The sequence below is a fragment of the Pediculus humanus genome, genomic scaffold (assembly GCF_000006295.1).
Source record: "Pediculus humanus corporis 1103172107682 genomic scaffold, whole genome shotgun sequence".
Classification (NCBI taxonomy): domain Eukaryota; kingdom Metazoa; phylum Arthropoda; class Insecta; order Psocodea; family Pediculidae; genus Pediculus; species Pediculus humanus.
In genome coordinates this window covers 221,460-239,303 of record NW_002987291.1, presented here as the reverse complement: position 1 = coordinate 239,303, position 17,844 = coordinate 221,460, and the positions used below count along the sequence as shown (strand labels likewise).

Below are 17,844 nucleotides of genomic sequence, written 5' to 3'. Positions count from 1 at the left end.
CGAATTTAATATAAATAATAAATTTTTTTTTAAGGGAGGATTTTATTAAACTTGTTTTTAACTCTAATTTCTATCAAACAATATATATTAGTATTAAAGTTATTAATGATAATGATATTACGAATCAGGTTTTGTTTGTTTGTCGTTGTCGTTTGTGTGGTTGTTGTTATTTTTACTAAGTCGATGATGTTTAATTTAAGTATGCGAGTGCGGGGTTCACTAAAAAAAAATTCCGTTGCTGATATTGAAGTGAAGGGCTAGGAAAGCCTCGAGGTAAACAAAGAGAAATTATAGTTAAAAAAAAAAAACCTTTTCCCCCCAAGTTACAAAAAAAAAAAAAAACAGGCCCCGATTCGTCCCCCGAGTAATAAAAAAATTCACGTTGATGTAATAAAGGAAAAGTCCTTATTTGTTCCGTGGAAGCAACTTTCTAATAAAAAATTTGAATGTTGTTTTAGTTAAAAAAAAAAATTTTGGGGGGAGAAAAACTTTTTTTTTTTTTATCCGCAACAACGACAAACAAACATATAAACCGACAAAGTTTGTTTTATTAAGACAACAACAACAACACAAAATAAATAATTTTTAATGAATTTAATTAAATTTTAACAAATTACGTAAAAAGTAAAAAAAAATTAAGTTTTTTTTTTTCGTTGCCCCCCAATAAAAGAAACTTCATTCATTGTCTGCCATATTTAATTATTCCTTTTTAAACTTTCTATCGTATACTAATTGATTTACGCTTTCATCTATTTATTGATTTCATGGATTTTGTTTTTTTCTTTTACTTTTTATCTGTTTTTTTATTACAATGAAAAAATCCAAAAGGAAAAAAAATTGAAGTAATAATTATTATTATTATTTTTTTTTAAATTTTTTTTTTATTTTTTATACGTTTATTTTTTTAATACAACAATTCATTCACCAAAAATAACCATACAATCAGAAAAAAAAAGAGTTTTTATATCAACCCCAGTGGGGAAAGGATGATTTAGGGGCCCAAGGTGCTGAAGAAAAATGGCCGGCGGCGCTCGCGGCGGCAGCAGAAGCGGCATGTGCAGCAGCAGATTTGTGTACGGCAGCAGCAGCAGCTGCAAGAGCTTCCGATCGGTGTATGGCAGCAGCTACTTGAGCGGCTGCTTCAGATCTTTGAATGGCAGCTTGAGCAGCAGCTTCTTTTGCTGCGGCAACTCTTTCTTGAATCTAAATCAAATGATACCATCATCACGTTATGGTTCTAACGTTAAAAACGGAAATGAATTTTTTTTTAAAAACTTACGACAACTTGTTCTTTAGCGGCTTGAACCTTTTGTTGAGCCAAATGAGCTGCTGCGGTTGCTTCTTTTGCTGCGTGAACTGCTGCTGCAATATCGGCAGCTGTTGAACTAGCAAGATGAAATGATTTTCCTGGGTAAGATGGTGTGAAAGTTGGCAATGGGCTTACTGCAATAAAAAAATCAAAAAAAAATTAAACAATTTTTCACATCGGAATTTACGAATCTCAAATGATATGTATACCTGGACCAAAAGAGTGTGGATTCCATCCTCCAAAATGTGGGCCGGAACTTGGTAAAGGTGGACTCCAGGGTGAAAGACTAAGGCTACTCAAACTTCTTTTGGAATTTTTCATATCTTCAACAGCAAAAGCCGAAGCGAGCAAAGCAAAAGCCAACTGAAAATACAAAAAAGTGTTAATTTCTTATTACACATCTGATCTTAAATTCCAGCGACTCCTCACAAAACCTCCATGAAACCTTTTTTTCTGTTGTTTTCACTTAAATAAAACAAAAAAAAATAAAAATGATGATGTACTTACCAATTTTGGAAACATCTTGATTCTTAACTCTTTGTTCTGATTGTGGTATACAATGAAACTGATGCTTTGTTCAACTCTGCCGTGGATTTTTATATTTACCCAAAAATGAATTGTTATGTCTACGTCATCAAATGGTGAACGTCTTCACATCCAATTATTTTAATAATAAAAAAATTAAAAAATGACACAAGTATAAAAAAAAAATGATGGAAAAAACAAAACAATTCCATCATTGACGGTTACCATTACTATTATTATTATTATTATTTAACATTCCCCGATAACGTAATCATTTTTTTTTTTTGTTTTACACTTGTCTCCATGTTTTCCTAAAAAAAAAAAAAAAAAAAAAAAAACAAAAAATTTACTGAATTATTTATAATTAATTTAATTAAGAAAAGAAAATAAAAAATCACGAATGACAAAATTATTACACTCAAACGTGACTCGGAAAATGATTGATATTGTCAAACCGTGTTTTCCGTTCATTTGGCAGACATTTTGTACAGCAGACGACACGTTTTTATTATTATTTGTTTCCAATTAAAATACGTCCCGAAAACAAAAAAAAAAAAATTAACTTTTCAAAAAACATTTTCAAATTTAAAAAAAAAAAACAAAAAAAAATTGTTTCAAATGAGTTTTAAATATTAATATAATAATAATAATAATAATAATAATAATATAAACGTTTTTAATCACGTGATTACATATTGAATGACCGTTAAAATGATAATACGCCGTTTTATTTATGATTAGTCCAACCAATAAACTTAAACATATTCGATTTTACATATATTTTATTTTTTCTTCGATCCTTTTATTATTATTATTATTATTATTATTATTATTATTATTATTATTATTATTATTATTATTACTATTAATATTATTATTATTATTATTATTATTTAAAGGTTTTAAAATTAAAAAAAAATAAATAAATAATTTTTTTTAATAGAAATTGTTTAAATAAAATTTATTTAAAAAATATTTATCAAAATACAAAAAATTTTTAATTTATTAAATAAATTTAAAATAAATAAATAAATAAGTCCGAAATGATAATGATGATAATTTAAATAAATTATTGTTTATATTTTTTTGTCCGATGGGGGGTCTCGATTGTATTTGTTATAAATAAATTTTTTTTTTCCCCCTTTCGCACGGTTAAATATTATTATTATTATTTAGCATGAAAAGTTTTGTTTATTTTATAAGATGCAGAAACGGAAAATTCATTTTGAGATTTATTAAAATTTTCCTTTTCGTTAGAAAATTTATATTGGTTATTATTATTATCAATTCCTTCATCGGATGTAATTAATTTATCGTTCATTGAATTTTTTACATCTCTACGATTTTTAGATTTTTTAATTAAAATCGGAATTATTTTTTTTCCAAAATTTTCAACGTTTCCCATACTTTCCGTTTTTAATAATATTTTATTCGGTTTTCTATTTCTAACCGGAAACGAATCAATATTAACCGTTTCCGTTTGAGGCATTAATATTCCACTCGGACGTGAATGTATAATATATTTTTGACCCTTCATCGATTCTTGATAATAATTATCAGAATTTAAATAATTGTTACGATTATTATGATTTTTTTTAGTTGGCATCACTGAATATTTAACGTGAGTTTTTAATTCCGTTTGAGCAGGAAATCCTCCCTTGTAATAATCCGCCATATCTTTAAACGGTTTAAATCTCGTAAATGACGAATCAAATTTATTATTTTGTTGTAATTTAATCACCTGATTATTTTCTTTTTGATTTTCAATGAAAATCTCATGCGTTTCCGGTTTGTTATACGCGTCGGCTGTTGCTGACGTCATAGAATGATCCAAGTTCGAATAAAAACCGCTAGGTTCGCGTTGATCGTTAGTTTTAAATATGGCGGATTGTGATTGTTGTGTTTTGTGTTTAGCAGGTAAGGCATATAAATATTGTGATACGTTTGTTTCCTGTGGATTATTTTCTTCGTTTGTTTTTAATTTTAAATTATTCTCGAACGGTGTGGAAAATTGTGTCGATTTTGTTCTTTCCCTTTTAACATTTCCAATAGCGTGATTTATATCAAAACTCGTGCTTCCTTCTAATGCTTTTTTATGATCGAAACTAATTTGATTGAGTTGATCGACGTCGATGTATGGATTTATTTCAAAATGAAATGAATTTACAGGTTCGCTAATTAATTTTGGAAGATTTTTAATTTTTTTTTGATAGACTATAGGCATCATAGTCGTCGTCGGACCGACCTGATTCCAACTTTTCCAAGATGTTTGTATTTCGGCAACATCTTTTTGATATTTTTTTATATAATCTTCTGGGGTGATCGGTACCTGATCACGAAACGCTATTGTTTTTATAATTTGACCAGGTACAGGTTTTTCGGTAACACTTATTTTAAATTGCGATTGGCTTGTCGGTTCGATCATTGTCGGTTGGTCATTTGGCCGAGTGACGTAATACAATTGTTGTTGTTCTTGTTTTTTTTCAGAGGTCAAAGGTACGTTATTGTTTGTTGTGGTTCCAATCATTGATTGCGCAGAATTCTTTTCTGGTAATATTTTATAATTTTCACTTTTACCAGAATAATAATGATTATAATTTAGTGGTATTCTTGAATCGGCTACCAACGTACTGGAATAACTCGAATCCTTTTCGTTGACGGTTGGAACCGTATTTCCGGTGACGTAAACTGGTGTGGCAAAATGGCCGAATACTTTTTGCGCAGAAGAGCCGCTGTTGTCTAAATTACTCGTTTGGTATGATGTTTTTGGTAATCTTTTTGGTTCGAAGCCATTAAATTGATTTTTCGGAGGAGTTAGTCTGTACTTTTGTCCATCGCTTACGATTATGCTTTCACCTTCTCCCACTTGATTAATTGTTTCCAGTTGTAATTTTTCGTAGTTTTTGGGTGTTTGCCGATGAACATACGTAAAATGATTTTCATTTCCTTTACCGGAAACGATCATTTTCGAAGGAACGTAAGAATTATCTTCGATGGTGTGCTGCACGTTATTAATTTGACTCATTTGATAATTGGTATGAGGTGTAGGCACAATGTTATTCGGTAATGGTTGTGCTGCTGAGGATTGATCTGGAACGTTGTTCTCTTCGTTAAAAATACCAGGTTGATAATTTGTTTTAAAACCGTTGCCGTTAGGGTTATTATCGTGATATATTTTGAAATAAACCGTCGTTTCCGGTACTGTTGTTTTAACGTTACTAACTGAATTTTGTTTCTGAACGACAGAAGAATACTCTGTAATATATAAATATTTAAAAATTTTAATGTTAAACTATTAAATTAATTTTTATCAGAATATTTTTAAGAAAAAAAAATTTTTATACTACTTTTACCCATATTTTCCGGATTTTTGTGTCTTATTCTGTTGCTGTGAGTTACTATGGTTGATTCGGGTAAATGAGAATTCAATGGTAAAACCGTTATTATCTCATTCGAAGAAGATTGTTTGTAATCTTCTGATTCTCTATTCATTCCTGGTCTTCTTAAAAAAAAGAAAAAAACAAATTTATTATTTTTGTACGAATCTTTTAAAAAAAAAAAAAAAAAATTTGATGAAAAATTTAATACAAACAAAATTTTCTCATCGTTGTTATATTTTTCATAATTAAAATTTTCAAAATCCATTGATTCCGTTTGTTGTTGTTGTGGTTGTTGTTCTATATCTTCAACATCTGGATGAACTTTGTATGACTTCCGATGATTGTTATTCTTAACAACACTTCCTCCTCTGATTGTATCGTTTTCACTTTTTACCATATTCATACTACTGCACATTATTATCAGTATGAAAAACTAAAATCATTTATTATTATTATTATTATTATTATTAATTATATTATTGTGTTTGAGTATTTGGAGCAAATAACGTTTTTTTTTTGTTTAATTCTTACGGTAATTTATTGTCGAAAGTTTTCATTTTTTTTCTGTTACATTTTGCTCTGTTAAGCATGTTATTACCCGTAATTATTTATTACCGACAAACATTTTAGTGGCATAAACGGTAAAATATTTTATTAAAAATAATAATAATAATAATAATAATAATAATAATAATAATAATAAATTTTAATCATAAATTAATTAATTAATTTATTAAAAAAAAAAAAAATCAATTACTCCGAGTCAAGATTCTTGTCAAGATTTTATAAGATAATAAATTAAATTTTACATCTTGGGGGGAAAAAAAGAAAAACTCGTTTAACAAACAAAAAAAAAAATTTTATTAATTTTAATTATTATTATTATTAAAATTATTAAAGTTATTATTATTATTATTATAATTAACGTTAAAAATCGCACTCTTTTTTTGTTGGCCCAAAGGTAAAAATAACGTTAATAAAAATAAACTTAAATAAAAAAAAAAAAAATCTTACCAAAGCTTCCATTTTTATTAACGAGTAACAAACAAACAAACAAACACAAACACAAAACTTTTTCGATGATGTACCCTAAAAAAAATTTTTAAGATAATATGATAACATATTTTCCAAAAAAAAAAAAAAAGTTTTCTGTTCGGTAAAAGTAATCAAACCGTTTTTTTTTTTTTTTGTTATTTATTTATATATATATATATAGATATACATACTCCCACCACGTGTGTGTGTATTATATTGATCTTCCACGTGGAACGACAAACAAACAAACATACAAACAAAAGAAAAAAAAAGAAAACAAACGGTTCCTTTTCGTTGAATATATAATAATGCGGGGATTCACTTTCTTCATATTAATTTTTTTTCAAATTCAGTGAAACGTATTAGGAAAATATAACGAAATTTTCATCTGAGGTCATGACCTTAAACAATTAAATAATTTATTAATAATAATAATAATAAAATTTTTGAATAAATAATGCAGAATAGTTTTTCTGAAATCAAATAATAATAATAAAAAATTGTTTCGAATGTTTTTCTGTTGTTCTATAGGGGGGTACGTGAAGATAATAAGAGAAGGAGGTGAAAACAGAGGGAGGGGGAGGGGGAGTGAATGTAAAAAAAAATTTTATTACAAAAAATAATTATTTTATTAAAAAATTATTAAAATTATTATTTAAATAAATTATAAAAAAATTTTTTTTATTTAAAAAAAAAAAAAAAAATTTCGAAAAAATTAATTAATTAATGTAAAAAAAAGTGGGGGAGAAAAAACTCCATTTTGAAAGTTTTTCCTATTCAGTCCAATTCACATCATTTCCTATAACGAATTTTTTTTTTAAAATGATTTTTTAAATGGTGTAGCTTTTAACGGGTAAACTTTTGTACGATTGAAATGTTGGAGCGTTGTATGTAGAACCTGTTTGATAATTATTTTGTAAATAAGTACTAGCACCGCTACTGCTGCTGCTGCTGCTGCCACCGCTCAAGAAGCTTCCAGATCCCTTTAAAACCGGACTGACCGTTGGTTTTACACCAGATGAAAATGGAGCCTTCGTACTGATTTGACTATTTTGAATTGTATTATAATGTTGTGCAAGATATTGTGGCGAATTTAAATATTTTGTTTGAAGTGGACTTAATGTCGTCGATTGAACTGGAGTGTATTGAGTTCTTGGTACAGATTGTGACTGGAAAAATTGTGGACCTTTTACAGATGCATAACTTTGTGGTGGAGGACTTGGTGCAACCTGGAAAAAAAAAACAAAATTTTAATTAAATGGAAACGAATCGAATCATGTGAAAAATATTTTATTTTATGACGTACCGTGACTGGAGAATTTACTTGTGGATTGTAAACTGGATTGTATCTGAGTTGTTGAGTGTTGTAGGTTTGATGTTGAAAACTTTGAGGACTTGTTACTTGATATGGATTGTAAGCTGCGGTATTGACTGGAGCCAAAACGGGAGCCGAAACTGGAACCGAAACGGGAGAGGGAACGGGAACCGAAACGTGAGAGGGAACGTGGGTCGAAACTGGAGCTGAAACTGGTGCGGAAACTGGAGCTGAAACTGGTGCGGAAACTGGAACTGAAACTGGTGCGGAAACAGGTGCAGAAACTGGAGCCGAAACTGGAGCCGAAACGGGTTGATATTGAGGAACGTATTGTTGAGAAGGAGCCGCGTTTGTATATTGTCCAGTCGAACCCTGATTAACAACTTGTGGAGCGTAGTAATACTGTTGTTGCGGTTGTTGTGATTGAGTTGCATAATATCGAACGGCACCTGAATTTAAAAAAAAAGTTACAAAACTATAGAAAAAAATTTATTCGATGATTGTTTTGTTTGTTTGTTTGTTAAATACCAGTATATTGTGGTTGTTGATATGCAGGTAATGGAGAAGCAAAAGTCATTAAAACAGGTTGACTAGTTGATGATGGAACTGCATTAACTGATTGTCCATTTTGAAATCCAGATACTGATGAAATAAAAAAAAAAAAAATTTCAAATTGCGTAAATTACAACAACAACAACAACAAACAACAAAATTGTTGTCAAATTCCGGTTTTTTGTGTACATCAATTAAATAAAAATAATAACATCACGACAATATAAACAATCAACTCTCTAATCTATAACTTTTATTTGATAAAAAAAAAAAACCGCTTCGAAATAATTTAAAAAGTAAATCTGAAAGTAGAAAGAAAGAAAGAAAAAATTATCTTGTTTTTTTTATCCGGTGGCTCGTATACGCGCACACACACACACACATACAACAAACAACAAACACAACCGCAAATCACGGCGCAAAAAAAAAAAAAAATTATTTTAAATTCTACTTTCACATTTTTCCGAACCGGTTGAAAGTTGTTCGATGTTTTCAAACTATCTCCTTTTAATAAAAACAAAAAATTTTCCACTAGAAAATAATAATAATAATGAAAAATTTCACTTTTTCAATAATGATAACAATCACTTACCGGAAGTTAGGAAAGGATTTAAATAAGTTTGATAACCACTTTGTCCACCGGAAGGGGATGCAAATTCAACACCTCCCAAACTATTTCCTGCAAATGCCGAATAATCTGTAAAAAAAATTTTTTTTTTTTTAACGACAGGAAAATTTTTTTTTTAACTAACAGGACGTGACGGTTAACATACCTGGGAATTGGAAATACTGTTGAGGTAAGACATATTGTACGTAAGGTACCTGATAAGGTAAACCTGGTTGTTGATTAGGATTAAATTGATGATATTGTTGTCTAAACGGTTGTTGTTGTTGTTGTTGTTGCTGTTGTTGCTGTTGTTGCTGTTGTTTTTCTGCTTTTACTTGTTGTGCGGCTCTCAAAGTGTCTTTTTCTATATCTTCAAGTTTTATTTGTTTATCTGATGTTGCAGCAAATGCGAATCCAACGCATAAAACCGCAAACCACCAAACGACATGCTAAAAAAAACAAATAAAAAAAAAAAAATCAGCCATTTTATTTTTTAACGTCTGGAATGTAAAGAGTGAAAGGGCAAATTTTTATATTTAATTGATGAAAGGAAGAATCAATTTCTCCATTTTCAATTATTTTTAAAAATCGTTTTGCAATATCATTTTTATTTTATCATCATTAATCGTTGATTAACACCCCCCCTCCCCCCGGAAAATGAATCGAATTCCAAAACGAATGAAAAAAACCGTCCGGAAATGATAAAAACACCAAAGGTTGATCGATATCCGGTTATTTAAAATTTATTTTTTTCTGGAATACGACGCAACAGTAATAATAATAATAATAATTTTAATAACACGTGCGCAATTGTTTTTTACACGTTTACAATAATAATAATAATAATATCACGCGACATAATATTTAATTGTAGTCTGGGATTTAATTAACCGTCCGTTACATATTTTTCATTTAATTGTTCACTTTATTTTTAAAAATTAAAAACGATGACGTTTAACAAATAATAATAATAATAATAATAAGGAAGAAAAACCTTTAGAAAAAAAGTTTAATAACCTTTTAAATTTTTTTTTTTTTTGGTTTACCGTCGTATACAAATTAACGAAAAAAAAAGTAAAAAAAATAAATTTTACGTACGCGATAAAATTAATAAATAATAATAATAATAATAATAATAATAACGTACCCTAACGTCGTTGTTCATTTTTACTTATTTATTTATTTATTTATCCTTAAAATAAAATTTTTTAAAAACAACAACAATATCACTAAATGAACACCAAAATGATTTCTGCCATTATAATCAATGCTCGAGATATATATATAGATTTAATAACATTTACATTTAATTAATTATATGATGAATAATTTTTTTAACGATATTCTAACGTAAACTTGTTTCTTCTTAAATAAAAAATATACGCGAGTTGTTTTATCGTAAGAAGAACATAGTTGTTTATAAAATGTAAGTGTTTTCAATATTCAAATAATTTTTTTTATTCTACCAATAAAATGTCACCACCGTAAGTGTTGTTGGAAAATTTTTTTTTTTTTCTTAGGTAGGAAGTGAAATTTGTTTAAGATTTAAACTTATTATTATTATTATTATTATTATTATTTATTCGCATTATGTTTATTATGTTAACAAATATCATTTCGTAACCGTTTATCGATTAAAAAGTATTATCATTATTAAAAATAAAATAATTAAATGCTTCTCCGTGGTAATTTTTTTATTAAATAACAAATTAATAATAATAATGATAATAATAATAATAAATTAAATAATCAATCAATCGAATTTAATTGTTATAAATTTTTTTTTTTTTTTAAGAAAAAACGACAGATTTTTTTTTTTTTTTTTGTAAAAAATGCGTAAAAAGAAGAAAAGTTTTGAAACTTTTCGCTTTTTTTTTTGTTTTTCATTTCAAAACCCCCTTAGAGTAAATAATTTCCATACTTTCTTTTTAAACGACTTGAAGGCATTCGAGAAATTTTTCTTTTTTTTTTTTTTACCTTAAAAGAAAATTTATCGGGAAATATTTCAACGGTTATAATTTTTTTTAAAAAAAAAAAAAGAAAAATTATAAACGTGGGTGTTACATAACCAACGATAATAATAATAATTAACGGTTTTTTCTTTTTTAAAGGAATGTCGTTCATTGTTTGTTAATTGAAAAACAAAAAAATTTCTTTTATTTTCTTTTTCGATTATTTATTTTGTCGCACAAAAGTGAAAAAAAAAAATGGAATCTAGTTTAAAAAAACGTTAATCAAGTTGTTCAAATCTCAAATATTTTCATACGTGATTGAATAAAAAAAAAAAAAAAAAAAAAATCCTCCAGACATTTCGCATTATTTATATTCTCATTATAATAATAGTATAACAATAACAATATGAAAGTAAAATATTTATTTTCTCTATGACTTCGAAAAAAAAAAAATTTTTCAATGTAAAAAAATAATTAAAATTTTTTTTAACCGGATGTTTTACACATACCGATATATACATTTTTATTTAATTTAAAATAATAATAATAATTAATAGAGGGGGAGAGGGAGAAGGGGATGGACAGGAAAGGAAAGGAAGGGGAAAGAGGGGGAAAAAGGAAAAAAAATAAATAAAAAATCGTTTATTTGCCTAACGCGATAAGTAGTGATAAATTTTTTATTATTACTGGAAAAAAAAGAAACGTTATCATCATCATTAATATTATTATACCGGAACGAATTTTTAATATGTGTCCGAAAGGGAAAATTATAGTAATTGTAGCAAAATATAGCAATAAGTTTCTGGAATGAAAAGGTAAAAAAATTTTTATCATGGAGTCTCTTTAATAACTTATCACGTTTTACGTTATCAAATATCAGTTTGTTATATTTTCCGTTCAAAAAAATAAATAAATAAATAAATAAATAGATAACGAAGTTTTGATATGTTTTTTTTTATTATAGTAAATTATAGCGCTTTAACAATTCAAAAAAAAAAACTATAAAACGAAAGTGAAAGATCCTTTCTTTTCCTTTCTTTTTAAATTTAAATTTAAATTTAAATTTTTTTTTTTTTCGCCATCGTTAATTGCAATCACATCATTTTCTTGTTGACTTTTATCACAAAAAAAAAAATAACATTTCGTTTTACGATGATGATAATAATTTCAATAATAATAATAATAATGATAATTATGTAAGTAATGAGTGGGAAAAAAATTTTATTTATTTATTTATTTATATTAAATAATAATATTTGTAATATATACACTACGGATTATTATTATTATTATTATATAATTTTTTTTTATTAAAATTTCGTTATTTTATCGGGTGGGGTAGGGGAGGGGAAGGTGGGGAGGGAAAACAACAAAATAAATAATAATAATCAAATCTTATTATTACGACAACTTTCGACAAAAGAAATTTTTTTTTTTTTTACACTTTCTTCGTTTGTCATAACGACAGAAAACGACAGCAGACGACAGAAACAGAAAATTTTAATCGAGAAATGAATAAATAAATAATTTTTTAAAATTTTATTTATATATATTGACTAATAAATAAATTATTTACAACAGGAAGTTAAAAAAAAAATAATTTTTTTTTTTTTTGACATTTTCCAACGTTTTGGTAACGAATAATACTAATTTAAAAAAAAACATAAACATAAACAAAAACAAAAACAAAAAAAATGGATATAATTATCCTTTGTGATTATAAGATGATGATTGCTGTTGGCTATTTATAGAATTTAATGATTTTGTTGTTGTTTTAATTTCGTTTCCTGTTGTTGTTCCTGTTGTGACACCACTTTGAGCAACGGTCATTGGTAATAAATAAGTAAACTGTAAAAGAAAAGTCGAAAAATTTTCCTTTCGGTACCAAAAAAACTTTCATTTAATATAAATAAATAAATAAATAGTAAATCAATAAATAAATCTTTTAACTATTTATTATTATTATTATTAATCCGGAAATGAAAAACTTTCTAATTTTTTTTTTTGTAACTTTTTAAACCGGTGCGATCGATGTCCGTCTTGTGTTGCAAAATCCGTTCAACTTTCACTCTCGTATTTGAAACTATTAATTAACATTCGAACTTGATTTTTAACTGAACACGCACTCACACACACATTCACAAATACTTTTGAATTTTTTTTGGCTACACACACACGCACACAAGGACGCACCCAAAAATTTCGTTTTTACTTTAATAATAATTTTCTAAAGAGTTATTGGAAACTTTACGTTTAAAAACTCACCTGATTAGCTTGTCCTGTCGGATATACTCCAAATTGACTCGATGTTGGAAAAGTGTAAAATTGTGGCTGTTGTTTAAAAAAGTAGTTGAAACCGGGTTGCTGTTGTTGATACAAGAAATTCGTGGCAGCGGCGGATGTTTGGGGTTGGACGAAAAACATAAAAAATGGTTGTTGTGTGTAGTAAAATGGTTGTGCCATTTGATACAAGGGTAATTGTTTTGCGTCTGCTGATGCGGATACAGATGCGGAAGAACCTTTAGAAACCGCCGTCGAGCTTTGATGAGATTGAACGGAATGTTGAGGCACGGATGCTGATGATGAATAATCGGATGTTACACCACCCGAAGAAGAAAATTCTTTTCCGTTAAACGTTTGAAATTTCATTAGGGGTGCTTGAGTGACTGTGACGGCGGGGGATGGAGAAACGTATTGCAATTGATTCGGTGTTTGAAAATAATGAGTTAAAGGTGAGGTTTGAAAGGAATATTGGGATGCAAATTGTGCAGCCGAATGTTGAGAAGGTTGTACGTATGTTCCAGCAGCAAAAGGTTGTTGATAATTATTATTTTGAATGTACCGGAAAGGAGGAACGTTTGGTGATAATAATGATTTATAAACACCGTTATTCCCGCTGGCACCAGCTCCGACAACATTTGAAGAACTTGAACTTGATGACGACAAGTAATTAAACGATGGATGATCTGCATTGCTTATTTTAACAACTCCTCTTTTAGTTTTTTCACCATTACCACTCACCGTAGCAGACTCATCTTTAAATTCAATTTTTTTCGATTCTGATTCTTCGTTATTACCCGTTAATTCTTCACCGTAAAGAGTTGTTGCCAACCCCAATACCTAAACGGATTTTATTATTATTATTATTTTAAATAATTTAAAAAAAAAAAAACAAAAAATAATTTATTAATACTCACCAACAAAAAAATGTATCCTCTCATATTATTTTTTAGAAAAAAAAAAAAACTGAATAAAAAAAAAAGAAAGTTAGCGGCGTACCTGTAACAACACTTTGATTATGGCCTTGAAAGTTATCCTCACAAATTTATATAGTCTGAATTTTTATTTCATTCTACCACCACCACCACCGCCGCCGCCGCCATTTTCGTGTAGGTACCTCCTAAGTAAAACATGTATTTTGTTCTTTCACTTTTGTCTCATCATTATCATCATCATCATCATAACAATTTGATGTTAGTTATTTAATGCTTAGATTCTCACATGATTATTTATTTTCCTTCCTTTCTTCCTTCCGTTTTCGATTACATTTTCTCTCTCTCTCTCTTTTTTTTTTTATAAATAAGATTTCAATTTGATCTTCCTGACTTTTTAAATTAATTCTTGTTATTACTGGGGGAAGGTCACACACGGGGTTAAAAATTTTATTTCCCTTTTTTCCCTTTCCCAAAAAATTAATTTATTTTTTTTCACGTATACAAAAAAAAAAAAAATATGTCGGATAAACCCAAAGAATTAATAATAATAATAATAATAATAATAATAAAAGACTTTCCGCAAGTTAGCGGTTAATACGGTTGAACGATTAAGGTGTCAAAACCTAAAACGCGCGTCGTCACACCTGGATAATTAATAATAATAATAATAATAATAATAAAACGTGCGTGTCCATTCATTCATTCTTATGAATCCCGAACATTTGAATATAATTTTTTTGCGGGGAGGGGGGCGAGAGGGACCCCGATAAATCCAAGGTAAAAAAAAATCGTTCCAGGGATTATTTTTTTTTTTAAAAAAACTTTTCCAGAAAATTTAAAAAAAAAAAAGAAAATGAACGTGAAACTTATCGAATAAAAAAAAAAAATAAATTGAAATTTTACAAAACCGGAAATTTCGAAATAAAAAAAAAAAAAAAAAGAAAGAAAAAACAGAGAAAGCAGTAGAAAAATTTCTAAAAATTATTATTATAAAAATCTTAAATTTCTTATCGAAATGAGAAAAATGGCGTCGGGTCTAACATTATCACATTATGTATTTTAATCGTATGGCGAAAAAAAATAAAATTTTATTATCTCATTAATAATAATAATAATAAAAGTGCGATCCAGATTTGAATAACGTTTGCAAAACAATCGGTTGATTTATTACGTTGTTTGTTTTATTAATATTACTACTTATTAATTAATAATATTATTTTCTTTTAAATCTTCTTCCTGAACGATAATTTTATTTAAAAAAAAAAAAAATTAGGTAACGAAATAAATAAATAATTAACGCTTAAGCAAAATTTTCCTTTTGGAAAATAATTTTTATAGCAGAAGACGAAAGAAGAAAAATTAAAATGTCGCGATTTTTATGTTTAATAAATAATTTTATCTCGTTGCAAAACTAGTTTAGTTACATATTTATTATTATTATTAATAAACATTAAATATTTATAATAAAATAAAACTCGCAGGCATTTTCACTTTTTATTATCATTATCATTATTATTATTATTATTATTATTATTATTTTAATGTTATCCGGATTGAGTAAGACGTGGGCCCGTGGGCGTCATTAAACTTTCTTCCTCTGGTAAAAATTTTTTTTTTTTTTTTTTAAATAACGAGAAAAATTATTTTAAAAAAAAAATGGAGTCGTCCGAAATCCTGAACCTGACATTACAAAAACTAGAAATTTTTTTTTAACGTAGTAATAATAATAATAATTTCCTTGACCGTTGTTTAACCTTGTTGTTATTACTCTAATTGTCGTTTTAATTTTGCAATTTTTTTTTTTTAAGGGGGGATAAATCCGAAAAATTTTTTATATATTTAAATAATTATTATTATCATTATCATTATACAATTACGTTAACTTCAACCACTAAATTTTTTTATTAAATAAAACTTTATCGAAAAAAAAAAAAATTTCTGGAATTTTTGGAAAAATTTTAAAAAAGGGAAAAAATAAATTACATGAATTTAAATAACAATTATATATATTATTATTATTAGCTTAACTAAAAATAAAAAACAAAAACAACGTCAAATGTGTTGTTGTTACTCGAAGCTCAACCAGGTAAGTTAAACATAAGTGAACAGAAAAAATGAAAACAAAAAAAAAAGTACGTTATATGATTTGGTAACTTAAATAAATATGAGTATGAAAGGCCTTTAAGACTTTAAATACGACATTTAAATTTTTTGTTAGTCTATAAAAAAAAAAAAAACAAGTAACAATGAATGTCGTGAAATTGTCAGTCTTTACGAAAGAAATTAAATAACAACTGTGGTCGTAATAAAGTTGGTACGTTAGTCTACGTTATAGAGAATCCTTAAACTTTTCTGTAGTGTCTAGAGGCGTGACCACCACCGCTACCACCACTAGAATAACTATTTGAAAAAGAGCTGCTGGATGGCACGCCGTAAGACAAAGATGGGGAACCGTATGAAGAAGCCGGTGCACTGTAAGAAGATGAGCCTCCACCGAAAGAAGAGGAAGAGGAACCGTGAGACGAAGACGATAAACTACCGGACGAAGATGAGAGTGAACCATGAGATGATGAAGATCCACCGGAAGATGGAGCACCGTACGAGGAAGATGGAGAAGAGTAAGAGGAAGAGTATGATGCGGAAGGAGAGTTGTAAGATGAAGAGTAAGAACTTCCTCCGCTTCCTCCGCTAGAGTAACTCGGGCCTGAGTGACTGGAGTAAGAACTTGAAGGGGTGAAGCCTGTGGAGTAACCTCCGGAAGAGGAACCAGAATGCAAGCTAGATGATAAACCAGAGGACAAGCCAGATGTTAAACCGGACGACAAACCAGAGTGTAATCCCGAAGATAAACCACCCGATACACCACCAGAAGACGAAAGCAAGGATTTGTATGAGGCACCCAAACCTGATGATGATGATACACTTGGAAGCGAGTAAGATTGACCTACCAAGGGTGTGAGTTTTACCGTGGTTGAAGGTACGGTGAAAGTAAGGCTGTTTACACCACCTGCAATGAAATTATGATATTCGTAAGTACTAAAACAATTGTATTCAAAAATTAGATTTTATAAAAGTGAATATTTACTTAAACCCCCTAATCCACCTCCGTATCCGCCACCGTATCCGCCACCGTATCCGCCACCGTATCCACCTCCGTATCCACCTCCCAATCCACCTCCTAATCCACCTCCTAATCCATGACCTCCGCCCAACAAAAGCGATTGAGACAAACCATGACCTCCAAAACCTCCTCCTAATAATCCGAGATCGCTTCCTTTAGAGAATAAAAGTGTAGAATGTCCCAATCCTTAAAAATAATAAAATAATAAATAAAAATTTAAAATTCGACTTTGTTAATAAAATGAACTCGCGTGTTAAGTTAACATACCGCTGCCGAATCCTCCGTAGCCGCCGCCTAGAGATGATGGAAAGCCAAAGGAAAGTTGTCCACCGTGTCCGTAAGAACTTCCACCCTTTAACAAATTACCGCCGGAAAAAGAAAGACCACTACTTCCGAGCAAGCTTCCACCGGAAAATGAATGACCTCCGCTTCCGAAACTTCCGACTCCGCTTGCATAGGATAATCCTCCACTTCCGCCAGAGTACGAATGACCACCGCTTCCCAAGCTTCCACCACCACCTAAGTAAGCTGATCCTAGATTTCCACCGGAAAATGAATGACCTCCGCTTCCGAAGCTACCGACTCCGCTTGCATAAGATAATCCTCCGCTTCCGCCAGAGAGCGAATGACCTCCGCTTCCAAAACTACTTCCTCCGCTTGAATAAGATGAGCCTAGACTTCCGCCAGAGAGTGAATGACCTCCGCTTCCAAAGCTTCCACCACCGCTCGAGTAAGATGAACCTAGGCTTCCGCCAGAGAGTGAATGACCTCCGCTTCCAAAGCTTGCACCACCACTCGAGTAAGATGATCCTAAGCTTCCACTAGAGTACGAA

General features: G+C 29.1%; 3 protein-coding genes across 3 annotated transcripts; all 3 read right to left on the bottom strand.

The window, feature by feature from the left end:
• Window positions 1-966: 966 nt before the first annotated feature.
• Phum_PHUM300310 (uncharacterized protein) lies at window positions 967-5,629 on the bottom strand (the record flags this gene model as incomplete). Its single annotated transcript, XM_002427138.1, has 6 exons — window positions 967-1,203; window positions 1,280-1,443; window positions 1,519-1,672; window positions 3,168-5,056; window positions 5,188-5,336; window positions 5,427-5,629. The coding sequence occupies 6 exons, from the start codon at window positions 5,627-5,629 to the stop codon at window positions 967-969; spliced, it is 2,796 nt and encodes a 931-aa protein (XP_002427183.1).
• Window positions 5,630-6,611: 982 nt separating this feature from the next.
• Phum_PHUM300300 (Regulatory protein MIG1, putative) lies at window positions 6,612-9,888 on the bottom strand (the record flags this gene model as incomplete). The annotated part of the gene is made up of 7 exons (XM_002427137.1): window positions 6,612-6,650; window positions 7,101-7,478; window positions 7,556-8,013; window positions 8,093-8,206; window positions 8,709-8,795; window positions 8,890-9,172; window positions 9,871-9,888. The coding sequence occupies 7 exons, from the start codon at window positions 9,886-9,888 to the stop codon at window positions 6,612-6,614; spliced, it is 1,377 nt and encodes a 458-aa protein (XP_002427182.1).
• A 2,491-nt stretch (window positions 9,889-12,379) lies between these two features.
• On the bottom strand, window positions 12,380-14,088 carry Phum_PHUM300290 (uncharacterized protein; the record flags this gene model as incomplete). The annotated part of the gene is made up of 3 exons (XM_002427136.1): window positions 12,380-12,523; window positions 12,941-13,795; window positions 14,032-14,088. 3 exons carry the CDS (start codon window positions 14,086-14,088, stop codon window positions 12,380-12,382), a joined length of 1,056 nt encoding a protein of 351 aa, XP_002427181.1.
• Window positions 14,089-17,844: the final 3,756 nt, after the last annotated feature.